This window comes from Rattus norvegicus, chromosome 13, assembly GCF_021556685.1.
Source record: "Rattus norvegicus strain SHRSP/BbbUtx chromosome 13, alternate assembly SHRSP_T2T, whole genome shotgun sequence".
Classification (NCBI taxonomy): domain Eukaryota; kingdom Metazoa; phylum Chordata; class Mammalia; order Rodentia; family Muridae; genus Rattus; species Rattus norvegicus.
This window is the reverse complement of record NC_141546.1, coordinates 48,808,563-48,823,316: the sequence shown is the minus strand read 5'-3', so window position 1 is coordinate 48,823,316 and position 14,754 is coordinate 48,808,563. Positions and strand designations below refer to the sequence as shown.

Genomic DNA, 14,754 nt, shown 5'->3' with positions numbered 1-14,754 from the left:
AGGAATGACACTATGTTGTCCTGTCACACTGTCCTGTTGACTGTAGATTAAGATGCCGTGTGCCCAGAGTCTCTGTGGATGAGCTCTTTCACTCTTCAGTGGTTAACAAGTGATTATAAAGGAATACTTGGGGTCTTGTAAAATTTACTCAATCATCCACTGTAACTGTTCCTTTCAGTTAAGAGTAGCATTCAGCAGCAGGATTCAGCTGCTGGTCTCCAAATATTACTGGGGTGTTCTCTTCCCAGGCCTCTGAGTAAGAAAAGGCAAGGGAATATATACATGCACACATTTCCATTTAACTGTCTGACTGAAAACCATGAACTGTATCATCACTTTCACTTCTGTTTAAAAACACAGACAAGTCTTCTGGCTTTCATATTTATATCTTTTTTAAAAACAATAAAAGCCTATTGCCTGTTATCTTTAGTACATTTACATTTTGTTCAGCATCCTTAGGTAAGCGCAGTCCCCTAACTATACCAGGCTGTGGCTTCATTACCATATCACCCCTTTATTCCGGGCTCTACCTTCCAGGAAGTAAGACAAGGAGCAAGGTGGGCGGAGGAAGAAGTTCTTTCTTAAGTCCTTGAGGAGATTCTGTTATCACTCTAGTAGCAGTCTTTATATGGCTTTAAGAAAAGCAGAGGCAGGAGCTGGAGGAGGACTCAGCAGTGAAGAAAGTGCACTGCTCTTCCAGAGGACCTGAGTTCAATTCCAGCACTCACATAGGCAGTTGTAACCACTTGGGACTCCGACTCCAGGGACTCTGACACCTCCAGCCTCCTTATATACCTGCACTTGTGTGGTCATGTGCAGACATACACATAATTAAAAATGAAGTCATTCTTTAAGAAAGAAAAACAGCGTAAAACGTGAAAGCTGATGTTTAGGCTTTTGCCTCCCTATGATTTTTATGTAGAATTTTATAAACCCATATGGGTATTACCAAGCACTTTTTGTGGTAACTACCTTGTATTAAGTATGGTCATGTTGGATATGATTTAGTTAATTTTCTCTATATTAACCCTAAACCATATAACTGCACATTATATTTCATTGTGTTGGAAGTGACCCAAATAAAACTCACTGAGGTTAAAGAAGCCAACCACGTCAGGTAGTTGAGCAGAGGTTTAGCTCCCAGGGTACATGACTGACTGTAAAGCCCACATGCTCTCTGGCACAGCACAGCATGATGGGTGCCTTTTCTCCTGCTTTGATAAAACACCTGGAGACAAAGCCACTTAGGAGAAAGCTAAAATTCCAGGTTACGTTTCATCATAGCGGAGAAATGAAGGTGACAGGAACTTGAAACCTGTAGTCACATGGCATCCACAGTTACGAACAGAGGGAACCGAATGCATGCACTTGCTAGTGCACAGCTCACTCTCTCCAACAGCCCAGGCCCAACTAGGAATGGTGCGGCTCACCTGAGGCTGTGTCTTCCCTCACCACTTACCGTCAAGGCAGTCTCTCATAGGCATGCCTACACGCCACTTCGAATGCCTGCACGCCCCTGCGCTCTGGCAGATGGCCTTATTGAAGCTCTCTTCATAGGTGATTCTAGACTGTGTCAAGTTTACTCCTAAAAATAGCCATCGCAGTGGGAACACAGTCGCTGATGGAGGTCATCACCGAAAAGAAGTTTTCAAATGTCACTTGTAAACTATGGCATTTCATTTTCTTGATTTGAATAATAAGGAAAAAATACAAGAAAAGGCCTGACCTATTAATTTTTCCTGTGGGTTTTGGCAGTGTTGAATCAATGGGAGTTCTGATCAGGATGCCTCTATAAGTAAGGATCTTCCTTCATGGTCACATGTTTGGTATATGTCAACATAAACACACACCCGTTAGTTGCTTGTTCTTATGGTTAGAGACTATTGCATTTATTAATTTATACTCGCCAATCCCTTCCCTTTATCTTACCTAGAAGAAATAAAACAATCGAGCCTGTCATTTTGTCCTACCTCTCTGAATTAAGTTATTTTTTAAGCAAATGTCTTCTGCAGAGCTCAGCTCATTGGGAGTCTGTTTCTGGGATTTTCTTAAGGAGGCTCTTTGGTTACTAATCTACTCTGAGAAAGAATAGCTTCAGTTATCAACTGAAGAATTCCTGCCTGGGGAGGCAAAGAGGAGCCAGGTGGGCAGCTCTTAATCTCAGATATCCCATTGGGCTGATTGTCTTTTTAGACAAAAAGAAAGAGAAAAAAAGGTAAGGTTATGTCACCAGCTCTGATAGGTCATTTCTCCACTGCCGGTGAAGTAAGCCAATTTATGCCAGATTAGGTTATATTGAAGGCAGGTTTATTGGGAAGCTGCTCTTGGGTGGGCAAGTTCATTGGTCCCAAGGACCAAGGCCAAAGAAGTCTCCATGGAGAAGGGGAGGGCTGTGTAGAGAAGGGAGGGAGAAAGGAAGGGGTGTGCTTACATGGGGGGGGGAGAGGGAGGGAGAGGGGGGGAGAGAGAGAGAGAGAGAGAGAGAGAGCGCAAGAAAGAGATGTCTAGCTTGTATAGGAAAGAGCCTCTGGGAGAAGGGTAGTCCAGCTCCTAGGCTGGAAAGTTCAGAGTTGGGGGCAGGATATACCAGGTAGGGACTGAGGGATGCTGGGAGAACCTGGAGGCCTGGTCTGCTTTGCTGTGTAAATTATGCACCTCAGACACTTGGCCTGGGGTCTGAAACCAAACAGATACCAAGAATGTCCTTAGCTAGGACGTTAAAATTTAACATGGGCCAGTGCAGAGACAAAGGCTGGTTGTTTGACTCTGAATCCATACTTTAGAGGTAACACTACGAAGGCTGAAAACTAGGTTCTCCGTATAACTGCAGCCAAGTCCATTTCCTTTCAGCTCTTCACTGGATATCAAAGATGCTTTCACTTTTGGGGGAATTAATGTTTTTTGAATCTTAAAGGAACAATACATGTTTTGGAAAAAATGAAATATATATACAAACCAAGTAAACAAAGAATTTAGATTCAGCTTTCTGGAGAAGTTCTCTCGGGCCCAGATCCAGTGTGTTCTATGAGTGTCACAGATCCTCTAAATCATCAGTAAGGCCCTGGCTTCCTGGTGGCCTTGATTGGCAGGTGGTCTTTTCACATCAGCTTGTGTTCAGCTGAGTTGGCAAGAGCTTATCCCCGGGGGTGCTCTGCGCTCTTCTAGCTGACTGTGCAATGTTGGCCAAGTCGGTTGGGGCGAGACAGGGACGTAGGATATACAAAAACTCTCTGATATAAAGGAATTTGTCACTGTTAGGACTTCCTTAAATAGATATATGATATAAATGAGAAGGGGCAGAATGGCCATTTAAGAGTAATGGAGTTTGCTGGGTGGTGGTAGCACACGCCTTTAATCCTAGCACTCAGGAGGCAGAAGCAGGTAGATGTCTGAGTTCAAGCTCAGCTTGGTCTACCACAGAGAAACCTTGTCTTGGTGAAAAGAATAAAGGGGGTTTATGATCTCTCTAATTGCTAGGAAGTGGAGTTACTATAAACTTTCGAGAAACAGGTCCAGAAACTGAGACTGCTGAGGGCTTGTTTTTCTGTCATGTCAAAGAATAGGGTAACCATGATAATACTCATCCAACATAATGACACGGTTAACTATGTAAGATATATCCATATTTTAAAGTTTACAGATCAGGGATCAGTAAAATAGCTCAGTGGGTGAAGGATCTGATTCAAAACTTGACAACCTGATTCAATCCCTGGAAACCAAATGGTGAAGGAAAAAAAAAGCAGCTCCTTCAAGTTGTCTTCTGACTTACATGTACACACACACACACACTCACACACACACATACACACACACACACACACACACACACACACACACACACACACACCATGGCACATGAGTACCACATCAGACACAGACAAAATAAATACAAGAAAAATTCATAGATAAGAATTCTCACAATAATTGGCATTTTAGACGGAAACTATAATTCCAGCATATTGTAGGATTAGCTAGTCTTATGGAACTGTTTTCACACTGAAAGACTTTCTTTCTTTACAAGACTTCTTTGTAAATCCTTTCCAACTGCATTCATTAAACTGACCCCCGCCCCGAGTAGATGATCACTTCTGCTTATTTAACTTCACAAAATTAGTGTTTGGAATAAAAGAGATATCAAAACAACCAAGGCAAGCAAGTCATTAGTTGGAAGAGTTAAGGGGGGGGGGGGGGAGTATAAATTCCATGTGGAGAGGGGAGAATAGGATAGAGTTTCCATGAGGCTGGAGCGAAGTAAGTTGTTACTCTGAGGATAAACCCATTGGCTTCAAAAGCGTTTGGCCTAGAAATGCCCAGACAGTGCAGCCATGACAAGAGAGCAAGAGATTAAACGAGATGTTTCTTCAAGGCCAAGTGCAAGCTCCTTCAACGCCCAGCAAAGAAATTCCTTTCTTGTTAACTCTTAATTTTCTCTGTGCTGCTGTCATCTATCAGTCATTGTTTCCCGTCACCTTTATGCCGCTTTCAAATCTTACTCCTTCCTGAGTGGGGCGTCCCATGAAGCTCTGACACATTTTCTAATAGAGACTTAGCCAGTAAGATCTCTGGTCTACGGAACTTACCCTGCAGTGCCCAGAGTTTCAAGCTGGCCTTTCTTGCAGTGCAAGAATGACAAGGCTTTAAAACTTCACATAAAAGGCTTGAAGGTACTTTCATATTTCTGTCTGGGCCTGTTACTTGAGAGATATGAGAGCTGAAAATCACCATTCTCTTGAGCAAAAGAGGGGTTTACAGAGATGAGCCTTGGCAACTGCTGTCTGCTCTGGGGTAGTATCTACTGGAGGCTGTGGGGCTGCCCTAGGCGTGCCCGCAGCCTCCATTCCTAGAAGCTAGCGGCTTTCTTTTCCTTCTACAAGTGGCAACCAAGTTCTGGGTTGAAAGTGAATCCTTGCCCTTGGCTATTCTCCAGCATTCCTCGCTGAGCGAATGGGGATTTGGAATGTCAGAAAATAGAAGAGGGAGGGGAAAGATGTGCGTATGACTCTGCGTGTTTAGAGCAAAGGCAGCTCGTCTGGAAGAACTTAGGAAAGCTTCACTTCCTCAGACTGCTTCCTTCCCACAAACACTTAGTTCCTTCTCTGTGTTTTAGTCATTTAACCTGAGCTTAGCACAGCAGTTCAGACCCTGACAGCCCAGTGGAGTGAGACTGGGTGAGTCCCCGGGACGTGTGTTTCTTCCTTCTGGATAAAGGGACAGTACTTGTCCCCAGACTCTGCAGCAGGAGCCAGGACCGCCATTCCTCTGGGATTCACTCAGGAGTCGTCGGGAGCCCAGATTCAGGTCTTATTCCCCAGCCAGCCTGAGCAGGATCATGGATTCGGTCTAGGCACAAAAGGTGGCGTTTGGCACACGCCTCCTACTGCCCATGCTTGTGACTGAAGTACATGGAACGCTGATGGGACACAGCACTCATGCTGTAACTGTGGACTGCCTGGCTCAGAGCTCAAGACAGTGATTCGCAAGGCAGCTTTTAACCTTTAGTTCTCTCTAAAGTCATCTTGTATCAGCTCAAAAGGAGGAATTCTGTAAAAGTTGTCTACAGGGACAGATCCCAGCTTTGTGTGAAGAATCCAGAGGCTGGGTGTCTGTCTCCAACCCCGGGAACCATGTCCTCTTTATATACACGAAGTAAGGAATTCACACGGAATAGGAAATCTCAGTCTGATTCGCCCCCAGCATCTCCCTCCCCGACTGCCAAGACACTCCGAGTAAGCCTTTTTTTATTTATGTCTGATCATAGCATGTCAAAGGTGGGAAGTGTGTTTACATGTAACTTGCAGGCTGAGGCTGAGAAAACGGGGCATTTCAGAGTCTGGAGAATTAATGAAGAGTGAGATTGCAAGTAAAGCCCCAGCCAGCTTTCCTAAGGGGGTTGTGACTCGAGGTACTCGATACTGTCTTAAGTAGAAGCAGACTTAAATAACTCGAGCTACGGTTTCTGCCTTTTAGCTTTTGATCTGTTGTAAATGCTTGGTAGTAAGATTCTGGAGAGCTTTTTGTTTTGTGTGATCTGTTGTTTAGTTTTTTCATTTTGTTTTATTTTTTTGGTTGGTGGGCTGGGTTTTTTCAGTTTTCTTTTGTTTGTTTGTTTCTGGTTTTGTGTTTGTTTGTTTGTTTTTTGTTTGTTTCTGGTTTTTGTGTTTGTTTTTTTTGTTTGTTTCTTGTTTTTGTGTTTGGGGTTTTTCTGTCTTTGTTGTTGTTGTTTTTGTTTTTTGAGACAGGGTCTCACTAGGTAGCCTTGGTTGGTCTAGAGCTCGATATGTGGAACAGACTGGCCTCGTCAAACTAAAAGGGCTCCACCTGCCTCAGCTTGCTAGGCACTGGGAATAGAGGCGTATGCCACCATGCCTAGCAGAGTCCAGGGTTTTATTGCAGGGTCTTATGGAGATTTTCTTAAGGGTTTGCTTGTTTGCTTTTTTTTTGTTTGTCCATAGTCAGTTGCTGTTTTTCCTGTGTTTTATGAATCAGTACTATTTCAAGAGAAAAAGTTCCCGAATGGCATGAAGCTGTGTAAAACAGATTTCCATCTTTGCAAGTCCTACATGCATATTCAGATGTGTATGCATACAATAGTGTATGCCTTTGCCTGTTTATGTCTCTGTAAGTGGCAGAAAGTTAGAATGAATTAACCTTGTGGATACATTCAACCTTCCTCCCAGGTGCCATCAGGAAACTTCTTGCTTAAAAGCCAAAGAAATAACTCCGACCTTTGACAGCCAGCGAGGATAAGGTGACATCCTAGGCAAGGCCACTTGAGACTTTCTCCATTGCCTCTGGTGACTGTCTCTGCTGAATGTTTAAACATAGAGACATTGGTGCCTAATTTAGTGTCCTCCTTGGTCAAAAGCTGGCAAAAGCAAGAAATGCTACTAGCTGAGCAGCGAGAAGCCCTGATGGGCATATTAGGTAGTGGGCGAGGAGCAGCTCCCTCTTAGGAGCTAGACTGTGGTGTAGCGTACACACAGCGTAAGAAGAGGGCAGTTGGGCTCCCTTATTTGGAGAGCTGTGGGGAAAATTCTGCAGGAAACCCCAGCAGCTTCTTTTTACTGTTTTATTTTCGTTTTCAGTGTCTCCAAGTGTACGTTATCATGTAATAGAATTTGGAATGCAGCATATTGGTCTGGGACTCCAACCAGAGATATTTACTTACTAGAGTACCAAAAAAAAAAAAGATGTTTTTTATGTGAAACTGCTTTGTTCAGGTTTCCTTTTGTGAGAGGACCAAGGGAGGCTGTGGTGTGCAGTGTCTTCTGAGCTCCTAGAATGTTTCTTCCCCTTGTGTAAAGAGACACTACCTCCCTTTACCACAGGGCTTCAGGCCCTTTTGGCAGGAGCCAATGGATGCTTTTTGGTAGCCCCTAGTTGATGTCCACAGTACCGTTACCTCGGTTAATGCTTCCTCTTACTGCCCACCCCCCATACTCCATGGCACTTTTGTATGTGAAGAGCCCCTGGTTAATGCTCAGTCCTCACACACAGCTCCCAGGGACATAGGCCATACCTGTGATCACTCAGCAAGTTCCTAGTTAGTAACTGCCCTCCTCTTTTCTCCTTTTCCTTCCTTCATTGGCAGTTTGGTCTTCTTTCTTCCTGCCTCCACCCTTTTCATGGAGGCATTCTCCTACCTCCCACTCTTGCCTTAGACAGAGGACACAGTGCGAGAAAATGTGAGGGTTTAGATTACAGGAAATCAAAACATGGGTAGGTTTAATAAAAGCCCGTCTCCCAGTTTTAGTGGCTGGTCAGTGCTATGGACTCCCACACTAGCATCAGTCTACTATAACCAGTGACCAGATGGTGTGAGCCATCCTGTTGAGAGTGTTGATTCCCATAGGGCACTAGGGCTCCATTATATCTTCGTTTGGAGGCTGTTGACACTTAGGACTAGTCACCAAGGTAGAAGTCTTCTCATGAGATTTCATTTGTCTCTTGATGTACGCTCACGTTTGACTAATCAGGGCACCTGGTTAAAAGATTGGGTGTACCTGTGTTTTGGATATGCCTTATCAATGCATTTATTGTGGTTTTGTACTCATGTTTCTTCTGATGCCTACTTGTAACAGGTTGGTCCTCTGCTGCCCTGCACGCTGGGGGCTAAATGGATCACATAAGAGTGACATGGCTTGCCTAGCATCACTTGGATAGTAAGCAGCAGAGTTGGGGTTTTTTGTTTTTTAAGATAATTTTGTAATTATATTTATATACAGAAAACTTGGTGTGCATTTAACCCAGTTTAGTGGCGAGTTCTTTAGCCTTTGCCTTTTCCAGCTTGGCAATGACTTAGGACCCAGGATGTTGCCTCCCCAGTGGCAGTGGATCTCGTCATATCTGTCATTATAATTGGTCCTAATAGCTTCTGCCAGCTTAGCCAGAGCACCCTTGTCTTCTGAGTTAACCTGTGTGAAGGCAACAGTGGTGCCTGTCTTCCTGTGGACCAGGCGCCCCAGCCTGGCCTTTCCCTTGATGATGCAGTAGGGCACCCCATCCTTCGACACAGGGCAGGCAGGAAAACCACCAGCTTAATGGGGTCTACATCGTGGGCAGTCACCACCAGCTGAGCCTTCTCCACCAAGGTGGTGACTGTATGACCTCTGCTCGGAGGACAGGTGGTCCCTTAGTTGGGATGTCCCCTTTGCCAGCAGCTTTCTTCTCAGCACAGACCAGTAGCCTGTGCTTCTTATCCTGCTTTGTCTCTGGCCTGCACTTGTGGGCAAACTTAAGCAGCTGAGTCACCCAATGCCAAATTTCTTGTGACCACATTTTTGGCCTTCTGTTTCTTGACGACAACTAGGGACTGGGGTTGCAGTGGCTGGGGCTGCAGTGGCGGGGGTCACCCTCTCCCCCTCGGCCTTCTTTCCTTTGGGCATCTTGCTGGGCTAGAGGAGAGAGCAGCAGAGTTTTAAGCTGTACTTTAAAAATCCTTATCAACAACACTGGAATGCAAACAGGTAGACTTGAAGGTCAAGTTTAAGGGTCTGCTATGGGCCAAAATAATAGTTAAACCTCGGTAGCTGTAGGGGCATGGGAAATTGAAATTGTAGGGAAGAAGAATGCTGTGTCTTTGACCACGGGAGGCAACTGACAGGCCATAATTGACTCTCTTGTGACTGGTTCTTAAATTCCAGCCATGCCCTCTGGAGCCAGAAACACCACAGATCTCGAGACCTTGTAGGCCTTAGATTTCTCTTAAAGAAAATGACTAGTCCTTTACGATAAAGACATGGCCAATTACTCTATCTTGAAGTCTTGCCCCTTCCCCCAAATGGAGATTGCAAGCATTGAGAAAGTACAGCCCCTGATTGGCCTAACATTCTTCAAAACAGGACTGAATTTTTGAACAGGTATTTAAAATTTTATTATTATTCTAGTGGTGTTAATGGAGCTAAATATAAATGCTCCATACAAGGAGAATGTCTTCAGAGAATTCTTTTTTTTTTTTTTTTTTTTTTTTGTTCTTTTTTTCGGAGCTGGGAACCGAACCCAAGGCCTTGCGCCAGAGAATTCTTAAATGAACATTTTCTTCTTCAACAAACGTCCAAGAAGCCCTATGGGTAAATTGAAACTAGCTGAATAGGTATTATTTTTAACTTGTAAAAACAAAGATAGGATGAGTTTTGTTGAGTGCAAAACCAGAAACTATTTTATCACATACCTTTTCTTTTGAACTCTTGGCAGTATCTGATGCTTTCTGAATTGCCTAATGCCAGATTTCTGTACTTAGTAAGCCTGTGACCTTTTTAATAGTAAGAAAGTCTAATCCAGGCCAACAAGATGGCTTAGTAGGTTAAGGCACTTCCCACTAAGCCTTGTGACCTGAGTTTGATCCCCAGGAAATGATGGAAGAAGAGGAAAACCCCCCTCAAGTTGTCCTCTGACTTCTGCACAAACACATGTGCTGACACAAAATAAGTCAATAAATGTAAAACAAACAAACAAATAAATAAGACCAACCACCATCACCAACAACAGAACACTCAGGGCCGCCTGAATAGTGTGTGGCTATCTCCCCAGTGAAATATCCCTCACATGCAAAAGAAAATACATGTCCTCAAATACAGTCAAGATAGGTGTTTCCTTGCTCCTTCATATTTTTAATAGTATCTGAGCATAAATTATATCCTTAAACATTGTCTTAAAAAGCACTCCCTTAAAAGCTGGAGAGCGCTCCCCGATTAAGAGCACTTGCTGTTCTTATATTGGACCAATTGATTTCCAGCAGACCGCATGCTGACTCACTCACAATCCATAACTCCAGTTCCAGAGACCCCAGTAACTTCCATGAGTACCAGGCAAGCACATGATCTGCATACATACATGCAGGCAAAACATGCTTACATGTAAAAAAAAAAAAAATACCTGTTGCCTGGTGTGGTGGTGCCATATGCCTAGCTCTCAGGAGGCTGAGGCAAAAACGTTAAGATGACAAATTTGAGCCTAGCGTTGGCTAATTGAGTTCAAAGCTAGCCTCAGCTACATGTAAAACCGTGTATCCTCCAAAATAAACCATACCATCAGCCTTTCTCTCTCTTAGGTAAAGTGTTCCTCTGTTCCTCTTTACCCTCCTGCATCCCTCCAGCCCTCACTGAGAGTGGCTCTGGTATGTTGGTGGCACTGCTGGTTGAGCCTTCTGTGGGTTAATGAAGTGGTTTCCTGAACGGGTACTTTGGTATCTCATAGTTCAGCATATCCTGTATCTAAAATTGTATCTGAAATATTTGATCTGGCTTGCTTTATGGTCTAACGTCTCTATGAGCTATTGCTCTGTCATCTGATTTGTTACCCTGGAAAAGCAGAACTGTGCCTCTTTGTAGTAGAAACTCTCCTCTCTTACCGTGAGGCAGCTGGGACATGAGATGCGTAATTCATATAGTTGCCTTTAAGGCTTCTTTTCAGAACAGCTTTTCCAGCATTAAATTCTAAGCCAGACCTACCTGCACGTGATCCCAGCTGCTCGGGAGGCAGAGGAAGCAGGAGAACAACAGGTTTAAGGATTGCCTGGGCAACTTACTGAGACCATGTCTCAAAATAAGTTTAAGAAAGAGCCAGGCCTAAAGAACCTTAGTCATGGAGCCTAGAATGTGCACTGTGCACGGCCCTATGTCAGATCCCAGTGCTACCAAAACTTAAAAAGAAAAAAGTTAAAAAATTGGAACCACATATATTTACTATCAGAGTACTATTTGCTTGTTAAAATGTGCCCCTTTAATATAGTGTGACGTACTCCTGAGAATAGCTCTCAGGAGGCTGAGGCAGAAGAATCACAAGATTAAAGCCAGTCTGCCTGAGCTATATAACAGGATTGTACCTCAAAAAAGAAGTTGTGCGTGCGTGTGTATGTGTGTGTGTGTGTGTGTGTGTGAGAGAGAGAGAGAGAGAGAGAACAAATATAAATATAGAACATATATATGCATGTGTGTGCATGTGTAAGAGAATGAGAGAGAACAAATATAAATATAGAACATATATATGCATGTGTGTGAGAGAATATAGAACATATATGTATGTGTGTGCATGTGTGTATGTGCACCCGCACATCTGTGTATGCATACTAGTAGAGCCCAAAGTGCAGTGCTCGTTTGATGACACCTGTGCTGACTACATCTTGAGGTGAATCAGCATCTGGACATCTGAATCCTAGGAATCTTTCGAGGCAGTTGTGCGTTAATTGCTCATTTGTGGTACAAGGATTTGACCTGTACTTATAACCCGAGGTCATTAGTGTTAAGTCTGGGCTGCTTTAGGTCTAACATCTCAATGGAAAGAGTTTACAGAAATATCTCCATACAAACTAGTAATGTACGCCCTAATCAATTCATTAGATGAATCGAGTGGTAAAAGAGTGCAGCTTTCATGAGAGCTCATTTATTAGGATCTCTGGTCTTCAGGACTAGGGCACTCCCTCTCCAATCCAGGTCATTGATCAGCCGTGGGAGGTGCTGTGGATGCCTCTGGCCAACACCACAAACTTTTATAGAGTAGCATTCCGTGCTCTTCACCTAGGATTCTACATCTGAGGCATCACAGTCTAGAATCCTTTTTGTTTTTCTTCATTAAACTCCACTTTATAATTCATTATCATGGAATGAGAAAGAAACATTTTTCTGGGTAATTAGGATGCAATCTGTTAGCCATTTTTTTCTGCCTAATTAAAGCCACTATCCTTTTTTTTTTTTTTCAAGAAAAGTCAATAAACTACAATTCTTCAGTCCAGGGAATCTTCCTGAGCAGTACTGGTAGAGTCTGTAGGGATGGAAGTAGAGTCCCCTTGGAAACCATTACTCAGGTTCTAAGTAGACATACTGGTTCTGTTAATCCATCCATACATAACGTAGCTTCTGAAGCCAGGGTTTGTGGACCAGAAAGACTGGGAGTTTTGAAGACATCAGCTCCGTTCTGAAGGCTGTGTCCTGCTCTTACTATTCTACTTCCCATGATTCCGTGGGAAGCAGGTAATAAGTCATATGCTCTGTTTTGATATGTGGTCTCACTGTGGGCTAGTCTTCAGTTCATGGGCAATCCTCCTCCCTCAGCTCCAGTAATGTGGATGACAGACTGTGCCTCATGCCAGCCAATCTGCTCTACTAGTGCTCCTTCCGTAGTTAGCATCTCATAAGCAGGTGCTATGTTGTAACCCCTATTTTGGATTCTGGAATTTATAAGTGAAAGACATATTTTCTAATTGAGAAATGAAGTTCATATCATAGGGAGATAAATTTTCTAATAAGGACATCGGTTCAGAGTGTTTTAGTTGAGTCACATAAAAAATGTATTATCCTTGTGTATGCAGAATAGAACCTAGATGACAAAGAAGGTCCACACTGCAGAGGCAGAGGGAAAAGGCCTGAGGAAATACAGCATTGTCTTCAGAGCTGCAGTTAGTCAGTATGGCTAGAATGAGAGATGATATTTATAATAAGAAATGAGAAGTTGCCCTTTCATCTCCACACTCCTGTCTCCGTGCCACCAAAACTGCAACCCAGCTGCTGCCAGCCTGGGTTCAAAAAGGAGCCAAGTCCTGTAGGGGCACTGCCCAAGGCCCTGTGGGCAAGAGGCCACAGCAGGAGCTGATGGCCCTCATGATGTCTGGTGACAAAGAGATTTCCGCCAACCTGTTCAAATGAGTAGGGACCCTCCACAGAGCAGCGGGCACCATATATGAACACCTGAGGTATAAACTCTCCCTAGAGTTCCCCAGTGGCTACCCTTACAACACACCCACGGTGAAGTTCCTCACACCCTGCTAACAGCCCAGAATGGACACCCAGGGCAACATCTGCCTGGACATCCTCAAGGATAAGTGGGCTGCACTGTCAGGACCATCTTGCTCTCCATCCAGAGCCTGCTAGGAGAACCCAACATCAATAGCCTTTTGAACACACATGCTGCAGAGCTCTGGAAAAACCCCACAGCATTTAAGTACCTACAAGAGCCCTAGTCAAAGCAGGCGTCCAGCCAAGAGCCCTGACACAAGCTCTCCAGCTCTCTCTTTGTCGTCTTTTTTCTTAAATTGCCTGTCCTTTTCCTTTGATTTCTGAGCTGTGCTGTTGTTTTGTTTTATTTTTTTAATTAAGTCTGCTTGAACCCTTACAATGTATATTAAATAAATACATGTTGATTGTTTGTGTATTAAAAAAGAAAGAAATGAGGGTTCATGCTGGGTGGCTCTTAGTCATTCCTCTGAGGATTTAGGGAATTGTCCTGTGGACAGAGGATTGACAGTCTGAAGTAGAGCTATGATCCAGACTGCATATTGGAGAAATAAGCATTGGAAGGTAAATGCAGGGGCAGCAGGAAATGGTCCAGTCAGTTGTCCCCTAATAGCAGGGTTTCGGGTCAGACGTGGCAGATCTGAGACATTCTTCAGGGCACACAGGGAAGCATCCTGCTGTTTAGATGATGGAGTGACAAAGCTCGAGGGCTGATAGAGTAGCAGGATGGATACAGGATAGGGACAGAGAAAAGAGAACAAACTGAGTTGGCAGACTTGAGGAAGAAACACGGCTGAGAGGCTCTTTGAAACATTCAGGTAGTGGCATCCAGACAAGGTAGATTTAGCACACCTAAGCCACAATTTGAAAGGCTCCAGAATTGAACACCTCGAGGGCCAACATGATGCCACAAGAAGAAAATCCCATTTCTGACTTCATGTGGCAGTAGAAATGGAGATGCACTAAAAATATAGTAAAAACCATCTATTGCTGCATGCCCAAGGTACATGAGAAACAAATGAGTTTCCTGTCTGAGGATCTATCTCCAACACTTCTTATGCAAATGCCCCAAAATCTGCAGAGAGAGAGAGAGAGAGAGAGAGAGAGAGAGAGAGAGAGAGAGAGAGAACGCATCTGATACTTTTGAATCCTGCACATTGTAGTTAAGAGATATTAAACCTAGAGTTGATCTAGAACTCAAGGCATAATAAACTAATTTCAGACTAAAAAGATAGACAGTAATGAGTAGAGCCATGAGAGGTAACCATGTCTACAGAATAAAGGTCTCATAAAGAAAGGACTAAATGTTAAGCAGAAGTGGCAACCAGCAGCAGAGACTGGAGCCACATGCAGTAAGATAGCAGCAGGCTCCCGGTCTCCTTCCTGTGCCTGGGAGCATTGGAGTCAGAGTTCTGTCACAGCAGTGAGCTTCTGTTCTCAACGGATCCACGGCTGAGAGGCAGGGGACTGAGTCTGCAGTTGAATCCTGGTTTTATTTTCAATATGTAACGGTTGCATAGCCAGGAAT

At 43.8% G+C, this 14,754-nt stretch overlaps 1 protein-coding gene and 1 pseudogene across 15 annotated transcripts in view; both read left to right on the top strand.

The window, feature by feature from the left end:
• Ppp1r12b (protein phosphatase 1, regulatory subunit 12B) overlaps positions 1 to 14,754 on the top strand; it is a 197,918-nt gene that overhangs the window by 145,594 nt on the left and 37,570 nt on the right. Inside the window, exon 1 of one of the 15 annotated variants that reach the window (XM_087580781.1) lies at positions 5,023 to 5,726. Coding sequence (XP_087436907.1) covers positions 5,625 to 5,726 — 102 coding nt within the window. The 5' untranslated portion in view covers positions 5,023 to 5,624. 15 annotated transcript variants of the gene reach the window in all.
• On the top strand, positions 12,838 to 13,571 carry LOC148001625 (ubiquitin-conjugating enzyme E2 C pseudogene; annotated as a pseudogene).